At 40.3% G+C, this 19,866-nt stretch overlaps 1 protein-coding gene across 2 annotated transcripts in view; it reads right to left on the bottom strand.

Annotated features, from left to right (window-relative positions):
* Positions 1-18,153, bottom strand: part of SLC44A5 (solute carrier family 44 member 5) — a 62,981-nt gene extending 44,828 nt beyond the window's left edge. For both annotated transcript variants that reach the window (XM_059853520.1, XM_059853521.1), the window contains exon 1: positions 17,961-18,153. In XM_059853520.1, coding sequence (XP_059709503.1) covers positions 17,961-17,997 — 37 coding nt within the window. In that variant the 5' untranslated portion in view covers positions 17,998-18,153. The remainder of the gene's footprint in view (positions 1-17,960) is intronic.
* Positions 18,154-19,866: the final 1,713 nt, after the last annotated feature.

Here is a 19,866-nt window from a genome sequence, read left to right as displayed (position 1 = left end):
AACCTTTAACACAAGGATCAAATTCCACATAAAGTTTACATCTCGTGGACTCTCACCTTTGATAATTATTATAATTTTCTATAAGATGGATTCTAGGTCCTACACGATTAATTACTCCAAAATGCACACAATTAATAGATTTGTCACTATTTTCCATTAAGAACTAAAACCAAATAATTTTAAATTGTCTTTTACTTCCTATTGATTTTTATACTAAGAAGTATTTACCAGAAAACAACTATTACAACCTATTTAGAATCTTCCATTTAAAACTTATGTTGCAAATTTAAAATTTCTTTTAGATGCAAATAGAATACTGGAAGTGGCATTACAAATTTTGTTTTTCCTTCTATTGAAGTAGAAGCATTTGAATAAGAGCTTTGTAGCATAGGCCAGTTCAAAATCAGAAAAATTAAATGAGAGTATTCTGTAAAAGAGGTATATACATAAAGTTCTGCTATTAAATATAAGGTTAAGAAATTAACTTTTTTTTAATTGTAAGCCAGACATACTGATGCACTCAAGGCAAACTGCTATCTCTCACCCTCTGTTTTCCAATAGAATATACAAATATCCACTCCCACAGTGAGGGAAAGGGGGCCACAAATATATTCTGAGGGAAAGGGGGCCACAAATTTATGAAGTATGGTCTTACAAAGTAGCACAAAGTCTCTGGGAAAACTGTCTCTACAATTAAATGCACAGCTTTCAGAAACTCTTAGCCCTATGGTCTATGAGAATCTGGCATGGGAGCCGCACCCCGCTACGATGGCTGATTACTAGAAAAGACAGAAAACCACCCAGAAAATATCCCTATATAGCTTGGAGAATTACTAAAATGTTAATCAGTTTCTTTAACAAGTCCCTGGATGCCATTATTGTATGACAAGCTGTTGCAACACATTTTCTGTGGGCGTCGCCACCATTCTCCTTGCATTCCATATCTGAAATAAAACCATTATTTTGCTTAGAGAGATTGAAAAACCGGAAGCAAAGCAAGACACTTTCTGCCCTAGGTCAGGTCTACGCCTCAGGCATCCCCTTTTGGTGCACATCTGAGTGAGAGAAGCGCGAATGCCAAGCCCTATGAGCTCTCTGCTCTGCCCCAGGCCTGAGTTCAGCACGGCCACGGGCCGTCCTCCGCCAGCCGTCTCTGGAGAAGCTCCGGAGCAGCGCCTGAGGAGGCCTCAGCCAGGGCGGATCCCCGAGCCGCAGCTCGGCCGTGCCCTCGCCATGCACCGCCCCGGCCGCTTCGGGCTTCGGCCCGACGCCACGGAACCGTCTGACCCTCCTCAGCCCACGCGGCCCCTTGACTGCTCTGCCCGCAGCACCGGCCCAGCGCCAGCTCTGCCTGCCGGCCGCAGGCTGGAGCAGCCCCGGGCTCGCTCGGACCTGCTGGCGTCGCTGAGCACCGTACAACAGGCCCTGCCTGCCAACCCAATCCCGGCACTGGTGGGCCAGCTCCCAAGGCAAACCTTGATCTGGCAGCAGGATGGTTACATAGAGAGTGACTAATTAATTTTTATTAAAGAACAATGTACAGAAGTCCAAGCACATCTGACATTAGTAAAACATTTTCCCTCAAAAGAATATTGTCCCCAACAGCTGAAGGGCTGTTTCACCCAAACATTACTGAATACCAATAGATCATGTCTGCAGAGCAGCGTCTGAAAAATTACCCTACATAAAGCTGCAGAGTTTAACATATGACATGTTGATAGTTCAAGACATTTCCAAAGCTCGAAAATGTCTTATTTTGCCTTTACAAAGGGCATTCTTTGAAGCAAGCAACCCACAATTTTACTGGAAGTCCCACTGCCCAAATGTGTGACCAACTTTTGCACTTGGTTACTAGTATTAAGTATGATATTAGAATACAGAAATAAAACCATTCAGATGGGGATTTGGTGAGTCATGACTATTGCTGCTTTAACAGGTTAAAATTTATGTTTATTTAACATTGTACATAAAATGCATTATTATTATTATGAATGCCTGTCTTTCTGTACAGCATAGTCTGGTACAATGAACAAAGCATCAGCTCTCCCTGGTTTTTCCTGAACCATTAGAGATACAGTGACAATTAAGAGTTTGTAAGGCTATGTTAACTAGATGCAGTATTTTAACAGGCAGGCACGTTTTCATTTATTTTGCCTTCATTTCTGAGACTTCTGCCACTTACTGTAGGATGTGCTCTGTAGTCTTAGCAGTGTTTAACAGTGGCTCTGTGTCTGTAACAGTGAATATATTCTCTAAATTATAATACAGGCAGATGCAATTTAATAATATATTGAGCAAATACAGTTGCTTAGAAAGGGTCAGAAGTCACCCTTTATTCCAAGTTTTTTCACTTATTAATAAAAACCGACTTTTCTCTATTTTGTCTTCATAAAAGAAAATACTCTGGAATCAAAAGCTTGACTTTACACAAAGCCTACTGTGTTTTCAAACAAAAGAAGAGGACTGTGACTACTGATGTTTTCTGTTTCTATAGGCTTCTAAAGGAACAACATATTATGCTAAATTGGTGTGCATCCTTTGAGCCAGGTTCAATTCCTAGGAGTGTTAGCAAATAAATAATCCACTATTATTACAGGTTTTTATTCCTCAAAGAACTTCTTGGCATTTCCAACATACACAATTAATGAGAGATTGTTACACACTGATGCAGAAAACAATGTCTCCATACATTTCATTATCAGGTGTTACAAAAACGAAATTAATAGAATGGTGATCTGAAATCTGTTTGAATAATTTTGGAAGTAAGAGGACTAAGTCTGGAAAATTTCAAACTAGCTAGATATCTGTAAAAACTGATACACAGTGACTCCTAAACCTGTACACAGACTGACTTGTGATGCTACTATACCAAGCACTGTGCATTATGAGAAAAGTCTTTCTAGGAAACAACCCATTTCTTGCAGAAGCAGGTGTCAAGTTAGTGTCTAAAGCACAGAACTGGCTCAGATTCCCCCCCCATTTCAACAGAAAAATACATGATATGCTCATTGTATAAGATTAGGTTTATTATAACTCGTTTGAAGATTTTCCATTTTGTGATGGGTAACCTAAACCTAATTTGGAACTTGTCTTCTATTGCTGTTGGCGTATCAATTTAGAACAAAACAACTGAAAAGTATAATCCTATATGTAAATCCACAGACACAGTGGCATAAATAACAGTCCTGAATGCTCAGTCTAGACTGAAATTATCATAGAACTAAAGCTCATATATATGAATCATTAGATGTGTATCAGCTATATGTAGAATTAATGAAGACATGACCACAAAAGATAAAATCTTCTGGAAACGCTTCTTGTTTTTCAAAAGAAAGAGTACTCAGTGATAACCCAGCTCAGCATCTGCTTCATTAGGAACGGGCCATAGGCCTTCCTTGCATCTCAACAAGTGTTCATGATCCAAAAACTGGGCATTTGGTTAAATACAGATCTGAATCAGACCCTCACTGTTTTCTAAGAGGGAGGAGATATTCTTACAGACTTCGCAGCAGCTCCAGAATACCCACTGTAGATACGAACATTTAATGTGAATGTTTAACACATGAATATTTAACAGACTGACAAGTAACTTGTGTAGAAGAAAGATCTCAGACAAATCAAAACCAGACCAAAGTAGGAGGCAAAATAAGATTTGGGGGATTTGGGGGAGATTCTCAGAATACATATTAATCTTAGCAACACCAAAAAAGTTTTTAAGAGAGTTGTGAAAAAATATGAGAAGATGGAAGCCATATGAATAAGAATTTGGTTTACTGTGATGAAAGATCAGAAAATTCCTTCCCAGTCTCAAAGTAGAACAAGTCTCACCTCCTTACAGAAAGTCACAAAGTCTTACAAAACCCAAGCATTTTACAGTCCTAGACTCAGCTTTATGCACTGCAGATGTACCTTAACATCTTGAGAATAACAGTAAGCAATAAAATCATAATTATATAAGAACTTGCTGACTGGAAGTTCTGGTACTATTTTCTCAGCTAAAAATGCTTAATATTAGGCCCAGATGCCTAGAAGTTAATCTCTGGTTTATCTCCCACTCATTCCTAGAAATTGATGTCTTGTATTTGGTAAATATTAATAATCACGTAAATAATAACTGGAAATGAGTTTCTGCTCTTATATGTGATAAGGCTGTCATATCCTGTGAAAACTGAAATCCTGGGAACTGGAAGCAAAATAAATTTTGAAATTTGAGCTTTTAGCATTACCGTTTTATTGCTGAATCAATTACAGTGCTTTTTTCTTAGGGTCATCTAGCACTGAAAAGAGCAGTCATGAAATAGTATACTACTAATAAACAACTAATACAGTGTTATTATTGCTGATGTCGTTACATGTCCCCATTAAAACTGCAACTTTGGAAGTGGTACACATTAACAACCAAGTTACTTACACTTTTCTGCACAATGTGAAGCCAGTTGCTAGTACACAGATACCAAAGAGGTGGACTGAAAACATGTAAGCTTAACATTCAGCTATGAAGGTGCTGCTAACATGCTTTGCTACATGGAATTTATAGCAGTAAGGTTTCCATAGCTAGTAATTCTGCTCTTGATGCCATGAAGAACTCTACTTTGTCTTTCCCAATGGTATTCTAAGCAAATGCCCTCAGGACACATGTACCTGGAGCCAGCGCAGGTCACAGCACTCTTTTTACGGCCTTCAGATACTGTGCTTAAACTTATGTATGTAATGCCTACAGAAGGCATTACCACAGGACACTCAATCTCATCTCTTGAGACCTCGAGGGAATTAAACATCAACACAATGTTACGGTCTGCAGGCTGAATTTGCCTTCTCCAATGAGACACCACACCACAGTATTCATTCTGATGAACCTCTGGTTGATGCAAACAAAAGGTATTGCAAAACCAAAGTGTCAGTGTGTAGAGGGAAGATTTCACAGTGCATGCTTGTACCCTACTTTTTCCTATGTTCTGTTAATCCACCCATCTCTTTAAATAATGGAAAATGAGGAGAAAAACATTATAGCTGTACTATATTATGTATAAATGGGAAATATGTGAATTTATTATCAGCACTCACTAAATATTCCAGATCACTGGAGAAGCTAAAACACCCCAAACTATTAACTAGCAATTTTACAACAATTTTTTTTTTACCTACTGTTTATCTCTATGTGTGGTCTGTGAGCATACACATACATAAATTTTAATTGGAAGGATTTTTTTCACTGTGACTCTAAAATGCAAGATTTTAACAACCCAAGGTGACATGTGTCCACATGTTACTGCATAATAACACTTTTTGTCACTTATATTTAGCTAGCAAGCTACATACATCCTTTCCAGTTGAGCAGAAGTGACTGTTCTGCTAAGAGAGCAATCCCTTCGTAATAGGGACATTTTCACGTAATTCTTCTGACTAAAAAATAAGTAGAACATGTTCAAGGATTCATAAGTGCTATTTCCATCATCTGTAACCTCCAAGGTTCCAGGTAATGTAATCTGTTTCCTTCTGTTCTGTCAATGTCCTTCAACCCTCATTTCCTAGTTCACATTCTTAAGTAATTCTCCATCCTGAATCCCAATTTATTCTCCCTTCTCTTCCTTACCACATTTTTATTACCACTCTGCTGCCATATATGAAAAAAGACTGCTCCTGAGTGACATTTCCATTCTGTTCACTCTTAGAGATAAAAATGTTTTATACATTTTTAATGTGAAGAGCTGGTCCAAAATCAAAAGGCCATGTTAGAGAAGGTACATAAAGACCAATCAAATAAAGGGACTGCTGCATACTAAATCAGCTTTCTATACCTGAATACATAGCACTAATTACATATCTCAGTGAGCAGTAGCATTTGTCTAGTGTCCTCTGAAATGATGTCATTTACACTGCACCATCACCCATTAAAACATAATCAGCTCTTCATGTCCCCTAAAACATTCTTCCAGCCAAGAATCAACCTGTTTGGAAGCCTGTCACAGAAAATAACTGTGAAGAGTGACATCAACATTCCAACAATATTGTAAATTATAAGCTAACTAGAAACTAATTTTAAAAAGGAGAGATGTTTTGTAGAAACAACCCTGTGTTGACAGAGAGATTAATAAAAGGAAATGTCAAAAAAAAGACTTTATGTTACAAGAAGAGAAATACACAATATACATTCCTTTCCTGTGTATAATTCAGCATTATGAATTTGAAAGTTGAGACTCTAAATCTTGCAAATCTTTTTAAACTTGCTCAAATAAAGACAGGTATCTGTATGGGTTCCACTGGAAAGGGCCCAGGTTAAGTCTTTCCTGTAAGTCGAACGAGACTTGAACTAGTCTGAAATAATGGTTCAGAAACTCCATCTTTCTCTACTGCTTCTAAAGTGTATCTTTTTCTTTTTTTTTTTTTTCTTTTTTTTAAGACAGATGAGGTTCTCAAAGAGCAACCTAAATTTGTGTGGCAATTACTACAGAATTAGAAGAAAAGCTGCAAACATATGCATTAAAAATAGCAAGAAATTTTAAACTTCTCATGCTTTAAGCAGCAGACCTCATGTCACAGAAATTGATGCCAAAGTATCAGAAGTTTTTTGACTGCCCTTTTACTATTTTCTGGAAGGTTTTCTTTACTCTAGTAACCCAGTTTGGGCTTGCCTAAAATGAAGAGAGCGATAGATAAACTGAACTAGGGGCATAAAAAAAACCGAAAAGAAGCAGACATGTTATAAGCAAACCACATGGATGGTAATTTAAAAGTTAAGATCACTATCAGTAAGCCAAGAGGAAAACAGGACTCGTTGACAGATACACTTGCCTGGTGGGAAAAGCTTGGTTTCCAATCTCAGAGTACTAATTTTATGTTAAAGAGCTCTTAGAAAAAAGCAAAACAAAGCAAACAAACAAAACACCATACAAAAACAAAAACAAACAAACAAACCCAAAAAAATCAAAACCAACTTATTCAGGATTTTCCTTGGCCTCTTAGCCAGAGCATCCTCATACAGGAACCACTCCGTTGAGATTTTTACAGCAGCAGAGCTCTTCTGAATGTTTGCTTATTCAGACTCCCCAGTCACTGAAATCAAACATATTATTGCTAAGAAAATATGTGGTCTGTGCAATAGCAGTGTTTCTTTTCTTTTATAAGTTCTACTTCCAGGATGGCAGGATTGTGGGGGTTTTTGTTCGGCGCTGGCTTTTTGGTTGGTTGGGTATTAAAATAAGGCTGATCAAATGTTTTAGAATGCTAATGTTTTTGACTTCCCAGACTTCCTTCCCTGTCAATGCAGCAACAGCAATATTTGTTCTTCAGCTTAAAAGGCACAATACCAGATGTCCATCTAAACTGTGATTAATGGGGCTTGATTAATGATTAAGTGGAATAAAAAATCCTCTGGAGGGGAAAAAATGAAGTAATGAAAAAAAATAGAACAGAAAGCAAGTGGAAATGGAAACAATCAGGTAAGCAAGGGAAACAGGAACAAGATGATGGAGAAGAGTAAACTGAAGAACAATCTGTAGCATAAGTGCAGGAGTTTTTAAGACTGATCAGGTATACAGGAACAGGAGCAAATTATCCATATGTCCTTCACTGAAGACAGGTCCACCACAAGTTGTATTTAGTAGGCAACCTAAAAACATTGAGTTAAAATGGGACTTTGGTTATCCTGACAGCTGCAAAATTGAATAAACTATTCAAAAAATCAATTTCTGAATCAAAATTTTGAATCTAAAGCACAGCAATTTTGTAATTAAGAAGTATGGACTGAAAAAAGCTCAAATCCTAGCATGTTTTCAAGATACAATGAATATTATGACTTAAAAAGAGTTGTTTCTTGAATCTTAACCATCAGCAATAAATTCTTTTAATGTACCTAAAAATTTTCTAGTTAACAGTACACTCCCATCCATTGAATCCATTTAAATCAAACAATAACTGTAAACTATGTAGTAAACTGTGCATAAATGAGAATTTGATAGTCACAGTTAAGTTATTACTTGATCTTGATTTCTGGATAATACACTAATGAAATTATTCCTGAATGCTAACAACAAAGACAGAACCCTAAAGAAAATGAGCATGTACTGGTAAAATGCAGAGGGAGATGACAGTACATACATATCCTGAATGTTTTAGGAAATGCAGTAAGGAACTTGACCAAAGAAAATTACCTGAAACACAAACATGTATTTTCCTATTATTAATAGACAAAATGAAGGTTAACATATAGTTTTCTTCTTGGAGTACCTTTTGTAAGAGATCTCAATCACTAAACCTAATGAAAGCTTCTATAAAAACTGAAAGAATTAATATAGATTAAATGGGACAAGTTGGGAATACTAGGACACAGAAGACTGACTTTCTAGTCTCACATGCCAGAAGCTGTTCCAAATTCTTATTCTATTCTAAGGATAGAAGCCAATGCTTTTCAATCCCAGGCTTTTTTTTGACATACCAATAATTATCCCCAGTCTCTCTTCCTGCTTCACGACAGGCTAGGAAAAGAAGTAAGAAAATGCTTGACTTGCGGACTACTGTCCTAAAAATGTGAAAATTAAATCAGTTTTCCAGTGACTCTATAGTCTTGCAAAACACTTTTAACTATGTGTTTCCTGATTATTTTATGCCAAGACATAAAATAAGTCCTTGTTTCCCTCACTGTGATTTGGATACCTACCCTGCTAAGCCTCACTTTGTTAAGAAACTTGTGCTGGAACACCGAAGCAGCTATGTGTCTTCACAGAACATATAAAAGCCATCATTCAGACTTAAGGAAAAAAGAAAAATACGGCAATGGATTGGCCCCCCACTCTTCAAATACTTCCCACCCACAAGAGAATTCAAACAAAAACAACTGTTCCACAGTGCACATTCCATCCTACTGGTATTCCCAGAACAGAAGTGTTTCAATTGTTTGGCACAGTGCATCACAAGGAATAAATACATCAAGCCAACCAGAGCTTGCATTAGGTATTAAGACCTATTATTTCTGGGATACTCTGACATTTTGTCACAATATCAATACAATTACATTTTCAATTGCATTGAGCGCTACTGGGAAATGATCCTGAAGCATGAACAACTTCTCACACATTCTGCAAGTCTCCCAACTTGAGCAACACACAAGTATTAAACGCAAACAAATAAGAGGCTTTCTTTACCAAATAAACATTTCCTTATCTTTTTCTAATGTGATAGTACATGGCAACATTCTTCCTACTCAGTAGGAAGATATTCTTATGGCCAAAATATTTCTTTTATTACAGATTCAGCATGTTAACTCAGCAGAAGATTTGGAAAAGATTTGCAAACAACTTTCAGCTGTACAGAAAATCTGCTGCAAACTGCTTTCTACCTAGTTCTATGAAAGCTGCAAAACAAATGAACAAAATCACCTCCAACAACTTCTTGATCAATGTTTATCACTACAGAGGTGTTGCCAAAGAAAATGGCAGGTTTCCTTCAGGGGTCCGTCATGCATTACAGAGGATTCGCAGCTGCAAGTCAAGTACAAACTCCTCCTGAGAGAAATCTTGTGTTCTAAATAAGATTATATTTTGGCAATCTGCAATTACCTTTAAAAAAGAAGTTGCAATGGTGAAATACACTGCAAATATAACACAGAAAAAAGCTTCAGATTCCTTGCTTTTTGCTCATATTTATTTTGATGTAACATTGAAACCAACAGAGTGAGAATAGGAAAAACCATAAAATTCCTTTAAAACAAAGGACAACAATGAAGAAGCATGCAATAAACTAAAACTGTATTTTGTAACAAGAAGACAGATTGATAGAACAAGAGAGAAAGACAGTAACGAAAGACAAAGCAGATACTCCAGATGCCAGATGCCTAGATGCCATCAACATTGACGCCTGTAATGACAACAGCTATAGTAAAGAACTTGACATATAATATACTAATAATTTGCATAAACTTTATTTGCCCTTGGAGGGATGTAACCTCACAATTATTTAGAACCATCTGCATTAGTAACATTAGCAGCATTTGGCTGAGGGATTGTGTCAAATGGCTAGGAGGAAGCTGTGAGTAACCACAACATAACTTACCACAGCTTCTGTAGTGCAACCAAAGCAGCAGAGAAATATAATATACGTAGCTGTCATAAAATATAAACATAGCCCACAAAAACATAAGCACATAATTTAATCTTCTAATCAAATATTTAGCTTTCATCTACCTTTGAAAAAGAAAAGGTAAGGACATGGGTGAAAAGTAAACCAATCCCAGCTTACTTCACTTACCCTCCTGTAAGTGGAAATCATGTACAAGACCATAGCAAGGGAAAGCAAACACATATGGCTTCGTCCTTTATTACACTAAACATGACTGATATCAAAGTTAAAACGCCCTAACATCAGGAAAACATGTTTTAAGATAGTGCCCAACTATCCCAAGGGTTTGCAAGTGCTCATCAGGTCCGGGTGAGAGGATGAGCAGACAGGCCAAGACAGTGCAAGCTTGTTTGAAAGGTCAAAAAAGGCACAGCTATACAGACTACAGCCCTACCCTTCCACAAGCGCTCCAGAAAGGCTCTGGGGGTCACACAGTGACAACAGAAGCTACTTCCTCTTTCAGTTTCATTTATTATGCAGGCTACAAGCAAAATGTTACCCATAAACAAGAGAATCTTTCCAAATGCAGGGCAGTCTTTATTAAGGACCACTGCCATTCAGCTGCCCTCGTGTGGTTGGGCAACTACAACTTATTATTTTAAAGGCAAAATCAATACAGGCAAATTCAATACTTTAAAGCAAATTCACTGCAGGATGCCTTTTAAAGATAATCTTTGGAACAGACATAAAACTATGATACTTTGCCTCAAAGTATGACAGAAAATGGTTAGAGACAACACATTTCAGCACAAGCCCATTAGGACTAGTCAAGTCTAACGAACTTTAATTCCCACGATGAATGCAGTATTATCATTAACTGATCCCACTAACTAAACTGACCCCACAGCTTAAAACAAGTCAAAAAACAGGTGACCAAAAATACGTTAATTGACCATCCACATCCCCCAAGAATCACTCTGTGGGGAAAAAGAAACATTTCCCCACACTGTTCTTTTACCATGCCATCCTTTCTTACTGTATTTTTCTTATACTTTTGAGGGAGACACAACATAAATAAACAACATTTGTAGGATTTCTCATATATCTTATTCTGGCAGTGGCTACAGTGTACATAACAGGGAAGAGTCTTGGAAAAAAGTTCTTGGCAGTTGGGGGGTTTATTTTTTTCTGCTTGCAGAGCCACATTTCCAGGTGTATTATACAACTTCATCGATTGTCATTGGCTCAGAATTCTAGTGCACTTGTTAATTTGTTTTCCGCCTCCACTTACAGATTCACTTGATTTGGGGTTACTTTCACTTTGTTAAGAAACTTTCACTGATTTCTCTTCCTATTCTGCTTGTCATTATCCCAAACCACTCATTCACAAACTACAGATTTTTGATTCCCTCCGTTGAAAGGAAAACCTTTCATTATAAAAGGATTGGAAAAAAAAGCCAAGTTCCCAGTAGCTGACCTCTCTTTATTAACCTCTCTACAATTCCAAAATAAGCTTCCAGACAGCTGCCAAGATGGTTGTTTTCCCTCAAACCAAAATGGTGGCTAACCTCAAGCTTGTGGACTGGTGTTACATGGCTCTTGCCACAACACTTAGTCATTTGTGAAAAGCCTAGCAGCCTAAATTAGAAAGGATCTGCTCTGCATGAACTGCATAACTACAAATACAATATAATGTAACATTATGTTACTTGCTTTCCAATTGAAATTATGTTTAGTTATAATAAATCTGTCAGCAATATATATGTACATATTATATACATATTTACTTAAATACACACACACACATATGTGTGAAAGAACTGTATTATCTCACAAATCCTACACAAACCTTTAGATTACTTATGGGGGTAAATATTATAAGAGTTCAAGAGTATTGGTCACAGTGCACATCACTTCCCTGTTTATAGCAGTTGCTTAGATGCTTGCACAGATATTGTATTGTACTGAAACCAACAAAAAGGCGCATTCACAGATACAGCTTACTGCCTTTTGTCTGATAGAATAAAGCAACACAGCATAGGAATTATTTATCATTCTCCTGGGGGGGCAGAGGGAATCTAAAAATAAATACTGTATTTTGCTACACTTAGCTAGTTTTTAGCAACCTGATCATATCCAAGAATTTATGATTCTTATAGAAAAATATCAATGATGAAAAACATCAGTTAATTTTAATGTAATATCCACTAAAAAAATCTTATGTAATAAATAGCAGAGTTATTATTCCACATATTCATTTATTTCAAAGTACACTGATTATAAAGGACACTTACTCAGCTACCAAATTTCAAGCACATCAGCTTGTACAAGTCTAGATGATCTGCATGCAATAGATATTCACTTTCTTCTATATACAATCAGCTGTACAGAAAAGATAATTATGTGGTATCCCAGCCCACTCATGTTAGAGCTCCTCTTTCTGGTGAAACATACTCCTAAAGCACGAACGGGTTCCCACTCTTACCACATCAGAAGTACACACTAAATAATCTATTTTAACACATATCTATTGATTTAAAGGAGGTACAAGCATGGGACTTCCTGCTGAAGAAGTAACCCACCAAACACCTTTTGGGAACCTTAAGTGGTCCTCTTTATGGAGAGGATCAGTTTAGGCAAAACTTCTTTTTCTTGCAGATGTCAGAGGTCAATCAAAGGCATCATTCCAGGTTTTAGTAAAACAGAAGACCTTTGACTTCAAAGTGACTGCTCAACACAGTACCTTCAAAGAGTACAGTCACTTGTGCAGCTCTCTTCAGCACAATCTAGGAGGGAAAGGATGATTTCATTTATGTGGAATGAGGCTGGAAAAATGCAAATATCCCTTAGTTAGAAGGAACAGTCAGATGTATGCCATCTCTGCCCATGAAAAGTTGCCCATAATTTGTATTGGCATGTGGACAGCACTGAATCTCTACACCAGTAGTAGACTCTGTGGGATTATCCCACAAGAAAGAGATTCCCTCCTGGCTACTTTTATTTCTGGGTGCTTATAGCACCCCAGCTGCTGCAAAGTGCTGCAGCAGATTAATGTGATAAAATCTCTTGATGCTTCATATGAATTGCAGCTCTATTATTTGGAATGGCAGGTAGGAAGCTATTTATATCTATACCTGGAGAGAAGTGAATTCCAGAGACTGGAATTCCAGTATCATAAAAGCTTGGTACCAACCAACAAATTTAGACTGACAATATGAAAAGGAAAAAAAAAAAAAAAACCAAAAGCATTCACATAAAGTTTAAGTTGCACAAGTCTTTTGTCCAAAATTATACTCAGTCACTGTTGGGATCTGTTGCCTAAGAATACTTACATATCAAAGACATCCACTTAACTCTAACAGTCACCAGGCATTTATTTCCTGTCATCCTAGCAAAAATAAAACACAGGTTTATAATAAACTTTCCACCCCACCCCCACCGTTACTTATTAGACTTGTCACCACTTTCCCACACCATCTTCATGGACTTTGAGTCCTGTGTATCACACCAGCTCCCAAGTAAGTGCTCACAGAAAATAAAGTTGAAAAGAACTTTGAAAGGCTCTTCTGTTAGTCTCCTTCCAGGATTTCTTGGGTACTTCTGCACTGTTTCCTCAACCTCTGACTGAAACACCTTCTTCAGAGTCCCAAATTATTCAGTACAAGTTTCACATATGGAAATCTAAACATCCAGGTTCACTTATATGTTGTACAGTGCACGGCCATCACATTTTCCTTACCTTCACTGTAACAAAGTAAGGTTCTTAACAAATCTGGGTCTTTATCTTCCCTGTATTAAACAAATTGGAGTATTATTCCATAAAACACACCTTGCTCCTAACCTCACAGGAAAGCTCTTACGTTTATGTGCTTTAATAGTCCTAAGTTAACATAATTCACACTATCCCTAGATGCTTCTGTATTATTTTATTAGATTATCAGACAATAATATTATGTCAGACTCCCGGACATAATATCCAGATGCTAAGGAATCACATTAGCAGATTTTGTAAATCTGACTGCCTCTGAGCCAGATACTAGCAACAGGAAACTCAAACACAGTTAAGCAACTGTGAATGTGACGTGCCTTTGCACTTCAGGAGTGAATGCAGAGCAAACAGATTTTCTCATACCCAAGTGAAGATCAGTTACCAAATTTACTAAATCATCTCCACATTTCTGTGTGTTTAACAGCATTTTTTCTTCTGACCAAATGATTATGGCAAATTTATTTTATTTTTGCTTATTACATAACAGTAACAACTAATTAACCTGTGCAGAATGAGATATTTATGACTCTAATATAAGGACGCAGTGTAGAGAAATACAGGCCTAGTAGAACAGGAAAGACTTTGAGAAGCAGAGATGCAAAACTGGATGATAATACACTATACAGGCTTGGGATGGTAGTAGAGAGAATTTCCCCTCAACTATGTATTAGTATCCTGCTAGTTAAAAAATATAACCAAGTTTAATTAGTCAACAAGAAGCCTAGCTTATTAAACTCTTTCTAGATAATGTCCAGTGACTGTTATACATAACCCACTCAATAGAGTATAACTATGCATAACAGTTCCATTAATCTCCTTGATTATAGGTGTTCTGATTGTATCATCCTTGTTTATGGCTGAGCCAATACCTTACTACCAAGAATGGCTCAGCTTAAGTCAATAAACTAAAAGATGTACAACACACAAGTGCTAAAGGATAACAAATGTAGAACCTGGATACTTTCAAATACTCTAGAATCTTAATTGGACTTAAAAATGCAGTAATTAATTTGGCTCAAGAAATACAAAAAAGTGCTAGGCCACTAGGTGAGGAAAAATTGTATTAGCTAAATCCTACCAGTCTGATTGCCTATTCACTTACTGACCAAACCACCTCTGGTATGGAGTGCTTTTCATATTTTCACAGAATCACAAAAGGGTTTGGGTTGGAAGAGACCTTAAAGCTCATCTCATTTCAACCTTATGTCATGGGAATGGACACCTTCCACTTGACTAGGTTACTCAGAGTCCCTTTCAACCTGGACTTGGACACTTCCAGTGATGGTGCAGCCACAGCTTCTCTAGGCAACCTGTTTCAGCATCTAATCACCCTTGGAATAAAAAATTTCTTCCTGACATCCAACCAAAATCCTCTTTCAGTTAACAACCATTGCCCCTTGTCCTGTCAATAGAAATCCTGGGGGAAACAAAAAGGGAAAAAAAAAAAACCAACCAAAAAAAGAGGGGTTAAAAAAGGTATAATAAAATCTTTCTCCATCTTTCTCACAAACCCCCTTTATACATATCAAAAAGTTGAACAATCTCAACTCTTTTGACCTTGCCTCATAGGAGAGTGCTCCAGCCTGTTAACCATCTTTGTGGCCCTCCTATGGACCTGCTCCAAGATCCCTGCCTTGCTTGTGTTGGGAATGCTGGAGACAGATGCAGTACCTTCAGGGTCTGAAGGTGGTGTCTCACCAGAGTGGAGTAGAGGGGCAGAATTACCTCCCTCAACCTGGTGTACCACTTCTTTTCATGCATCCCAGGACACAACTGGCTTTCTGGGTTGCAAGAGCACATTGCCAGTCCACAGCCAATTTTTCATCCAGAAGTATCCCAAGTCCTTCTTCTGTAGCATTGCCCTCAAATCATTCATCCCTCAGCTTGTGATGATAATGGGAATCCCCTGACCCAGGCATAGGACCTTGCACTTGGCCTTGCTTGACTTCAAGCAGCTTGCAGATCCTCAAGCTTGTCATGCCCCCACCCCGCCCCCGAAATGGCATCCCTTCCTTTTAGTGTATCAACTTCCTGAGTGGTACACATACGTAACTGGAGGAATTAAGAATGGTAAATGCAGGCCAAGTGACAAGAATAACATCTTGATAGTGTCACCATTCCTCAAAAGCTGTCCCAAGTGAAACAGAACTTCCCCAGCTTTGAAACATAAAAAATAGAATTCTTCTTAGGAGAAACATAACATGATCACTTCACAGCAGTAACTAGGAAATCACAATTATTAACTCAAGTTTTGGTTGCATCCATTAATGGCAAAAAAATCACGGCTAAGTAGTTCTTCCTAGAGAAGATCTAAAAACACAGATATAAAAAAGCTAGATGAATTCGAGTTGGAAAGAATAAATTGGGCCTTCTCAATGTTTCTTAAAATAGTGATAAAAGTTTTTGTTAAAGATGTCATCATCCCTTTGGCCTTCAGTGTCCATTCGTAAGGTAAAACTGAACTGCAGTTCACTGCTACAGGAAATTGTTTATAGGATCTAATAAGGGAAAGAACCTTGCTTCCCAACACAAGAGCAGAGTAATTGCTCCGGATTTCTGCAAATGTAGTAACACAATAAACATTACCACTATTAATACCCATACATGTAAATGAGCTAAAAGGAAGTAAACCCACTGATGAAACAGCTCAAATAGCAAAAATTCTACAATTCTTCAGAATGTTGCCTTCCTCCCTAATGGTGAATAAAAAGATTCACCCTTTTTTACCCATGTAACATGCTTTCAATATGAAGTTTAAAAGATTACCGTATTATGACAGTAAAACACTTGGTATCACTCATCATGACTTTACTAGAGGGTTCTTGTTTACAAACAGCAAACGAGGAAGCATACATAGTACTTATTGAACTCTATTTGAATGCTATTTTTCCCTTCCTGAATACTGTGTTCCTGCTCTTCTTCCAGAATAATACTTCCACTCTTTCTGCCATCAGTGCTGAGTATCTATGATCCTAGGCCTATACTCTCTCTGCAGTAATCTGCAAAACCATTTGAATTCCATAGGAGTAGAAAAAGGTTCTCTCAGAAGTTAAATTATTTCAGACTCACCAATTTTCATTTCACCTTTGCTATGTGGGCTTGTCTTCCCTCCCTAAAGGCTTTTTTTTTTCCCCCCATTTCCCTTTTCGAAGGAAGCCAAGCCATGGATTTTCGTTTAGTCAGATCAAGGTTCCCACCATGGCAGTGAATTAAAAACCAGATTTTTCCAAGGTGTAAACCAGCATGCCTGTGGTACCGAGGCAAAGGCTGCTTTACCAAGCCACGTTTATGCTTTTGCGTAACTCAGCTCATTGCTGGAGGCCTTCGGGGCTCCTGGAGCAGCAGACCAGTCCTAAGGGGGTTTGCTCATTCTGCACGTTTGTTTTGCCACGGAAATATCGCGCAGATTCGAAGAGGAAATCAGCTTTGCAGCAACACCTTCAAACCAGCTAAGCAGCTTTGCAAACCCCGTGTCCCCCATCGCAAATACATCGCCTTCCAAAGAGCAATTAAAGCAGAACCCAAACACCCAGATGAAGTTCTGCCCCCGGTGACCTTCCCGCGGAGCCGGTTAGCAGGACCAGCGGGAAGCTCCCGCTGCACGCGCCGCAAACACCGGCAGCCCACAGGTACCGCCGCTTAACGGGCTCCGCCCCCGTACACCGCTCCGGGCACGCCACGGCCCCCGGCCCCGCACAACGCTTCAGGCATCCCACACTCGAGTCAGCTCCGGGCACACTCGGCTCGGCCCGGCGTGTGCACCTGCCGCCCGGCCCCTCTCTGCCCCAGAACGCGGACAAAGCGGCCACAACGCACCTGCTCCCGCGGCGAGGGCGGCGGCGGAAGCTCCAGGTCTGCCCGCCCCCATCTCTGCGCCCACCGGCTCTTTCCCTGAACCGATCGTCCCGCTTTGCTCCAGGCCGAGCCAGGCGCTCCGGCGTCCCGGGGTCTATCGCCGACACGGGGGACCCTGCGGCCACCGCGCCCCCACATTCGCCAAGGGACACAAACTCCGTCTGCCTCTGGCCGCCGCTGTTCGGCCGGGCGGATCTACGCTGTAAACAGGCCGGAGGGCAGTACAGGCGCCGACCGCCCCCACCCCAGCACCGGCGCTCGCCCCGCCGTGCCCCGCGCTCACCGTAGAGATGTGCGGAGGCTTCGCTCTTCCTCGCCATCGTCTCTCGGTGCCCTCCGCGCCGGCACTGCCGGAGCACAGCCAGGGGCCCGGCGCCTTCCCCCGCCGCTCAGCGCGTTCTTTGTTGCCGTGAAGGCATCAGAGGCGGCGGCGGCCGAGCAGCCTCCCGCTCCGCTCAGCCGCGGCCGCCCGTAGCACCACCCGCACCCCACGCCCACCCTCCCGTCCCGCCGGCTCCGCGGCGACGCCTGCGCCGACCCTCGGGGGCGGTGCCGGTGCCCGGGTCGCGAGGAGGGGGGGTGCGGGCGGAGCGGCCGCGCCGATGGCCGGCGAGGGGTGCCGGGACGGGTCGCGCGTCTTCAACTTCGCGTGGGCCCGGCGGCAACTTCGGCATCCGGGGAGAGCGGGGCCGGACCCGGCGGGCCGTACCTGGCAGGGCGGTTTCCATCCTGCCGCACCAACCACCGCTGACCGCAGCCGGGTGTCTGTGCCCGTGCCTTGTGCAGAGCCCGGAGGTGTTGCCGCTGGTGGGAAGCGGCCGGCCGGCCCTGGAGCCCCTCGCTGCCCGGCCGGGCCCCGCCGGGAAGCACCTCCCTTGGCGGAGCTGTCCGTGCAGCCCGTGCTGAGCGCCGGGCCGGCCGGGCCGCCCTCGGGCAGCGGTCTCGTGCCCAGCAGCCGGCACGGGCTACCGGGGGCTGGAGGAGGGCGAAGTGTTCTTACGTGCTCACCGACAGCCGTCCGTCTGTCCCCGACGGGGGAAGTGTATTGGTCCTGGTTTGGGGCATTTTCATGATTCAGTCAAAAAACGCCCTCAATACTGAGAAATACGGTTTTCTGGTCATAAACTTTCCTTCAGTTGACATCCTCCTCCATGCGTTTTATCTGAATCGGACAAAGGCCACTTACGAGCAATTATTCTGATTGCTGAGATTCTTATACAGTCATGACATCAGAAATTATCACTACAGCAAAAGCCCACTATACACAGATGTCATGATGTTATTATCTGTTGTCACTAAGTCCAAGACACAGTATTTTATAAGACAAAACATTTTGAAATTACATAAGTGCAACCATCAGCCCTTACTTGTATTTTCAGACATAAGCTTTGTAGGAAAAGTTACTTTCTAAGGCTTGCAAATAAAGGTATCCTTTCAAAAATTGGCTTAAGACCTCAAAAGCACATGGCTCATTTACTGGCGAGTAAATTAATGTTCATAGATCATGGAAGTTGTTGCTCTGCTCAATGGAGATGTAAACAAATCATCTGTGCATTAGTGAGGGTACGTGCCTCTTACATACATGGTCTGTGCATCAGCAGGTCTTGTAGCGGTAGCTGCCTTGGCTAGTTTCAAGAAAACTGAATCAGGCATATTTATGACCTTATCCATCCTCCTAGTGGTCTCAGTTCAGGCCAATCACTCCAATAATTAGTGAATTTCACATATGTAGTTTTGTCTGCTAGTAGTGAAAATACTGGGGGGAATCACTCTTCCTCCCCCCTCCCCATATACAGAATTGTAAGAATTTATACTTTTAAGTATTATATTTTCAAATGAGTACTTGCTTCCTTCAGTCATCCCACCTTATCAGAGTGGGCAGAGGTTTATGATTCTGATTTATGATCATAAACCTGGGCAGAGGTTTATGATTCTCTGCACTGCTCGTGGTCTACAAATTTAATGAGAGCTCCTTCTTAACCTTGTCTCCCTATCCACTAGGCCACTTACCTAGCCTAACTACCTAAGATGCCTGTCTGTTCCAGGAAATGGACCTCAAGTAAACACCTAATGTGGAAAAGGGTTGATGTACTTTAGTAAGAAGAAATTCTTATTTCATCTCAGTGATGTTGACTAGGAAAACAGTTCAGACAATCTCACCTGCAAAAGAAAGATCGTCTTGTGTCAAA

The sequence above is a fragment of the Haemorhous mexicanus genome, chromosome 9 (assembly GCF_027477595.1).
Source record: "Haemorhous mexicanus isolate bHaeMex1 chromosome 9, bHaeMex1.pri, whole genome shotgun sequence".
NCBI lineage: Eukaryota > Metazoa > Chordata > Aves > Passeriformes > Fringillidae > Haemorhous > Haemorhous mexicanus.
Note: the sequence above shows the minus strand (reverse complement) of the source record. Positions and strands in the feature narration are given on the sequence as shown.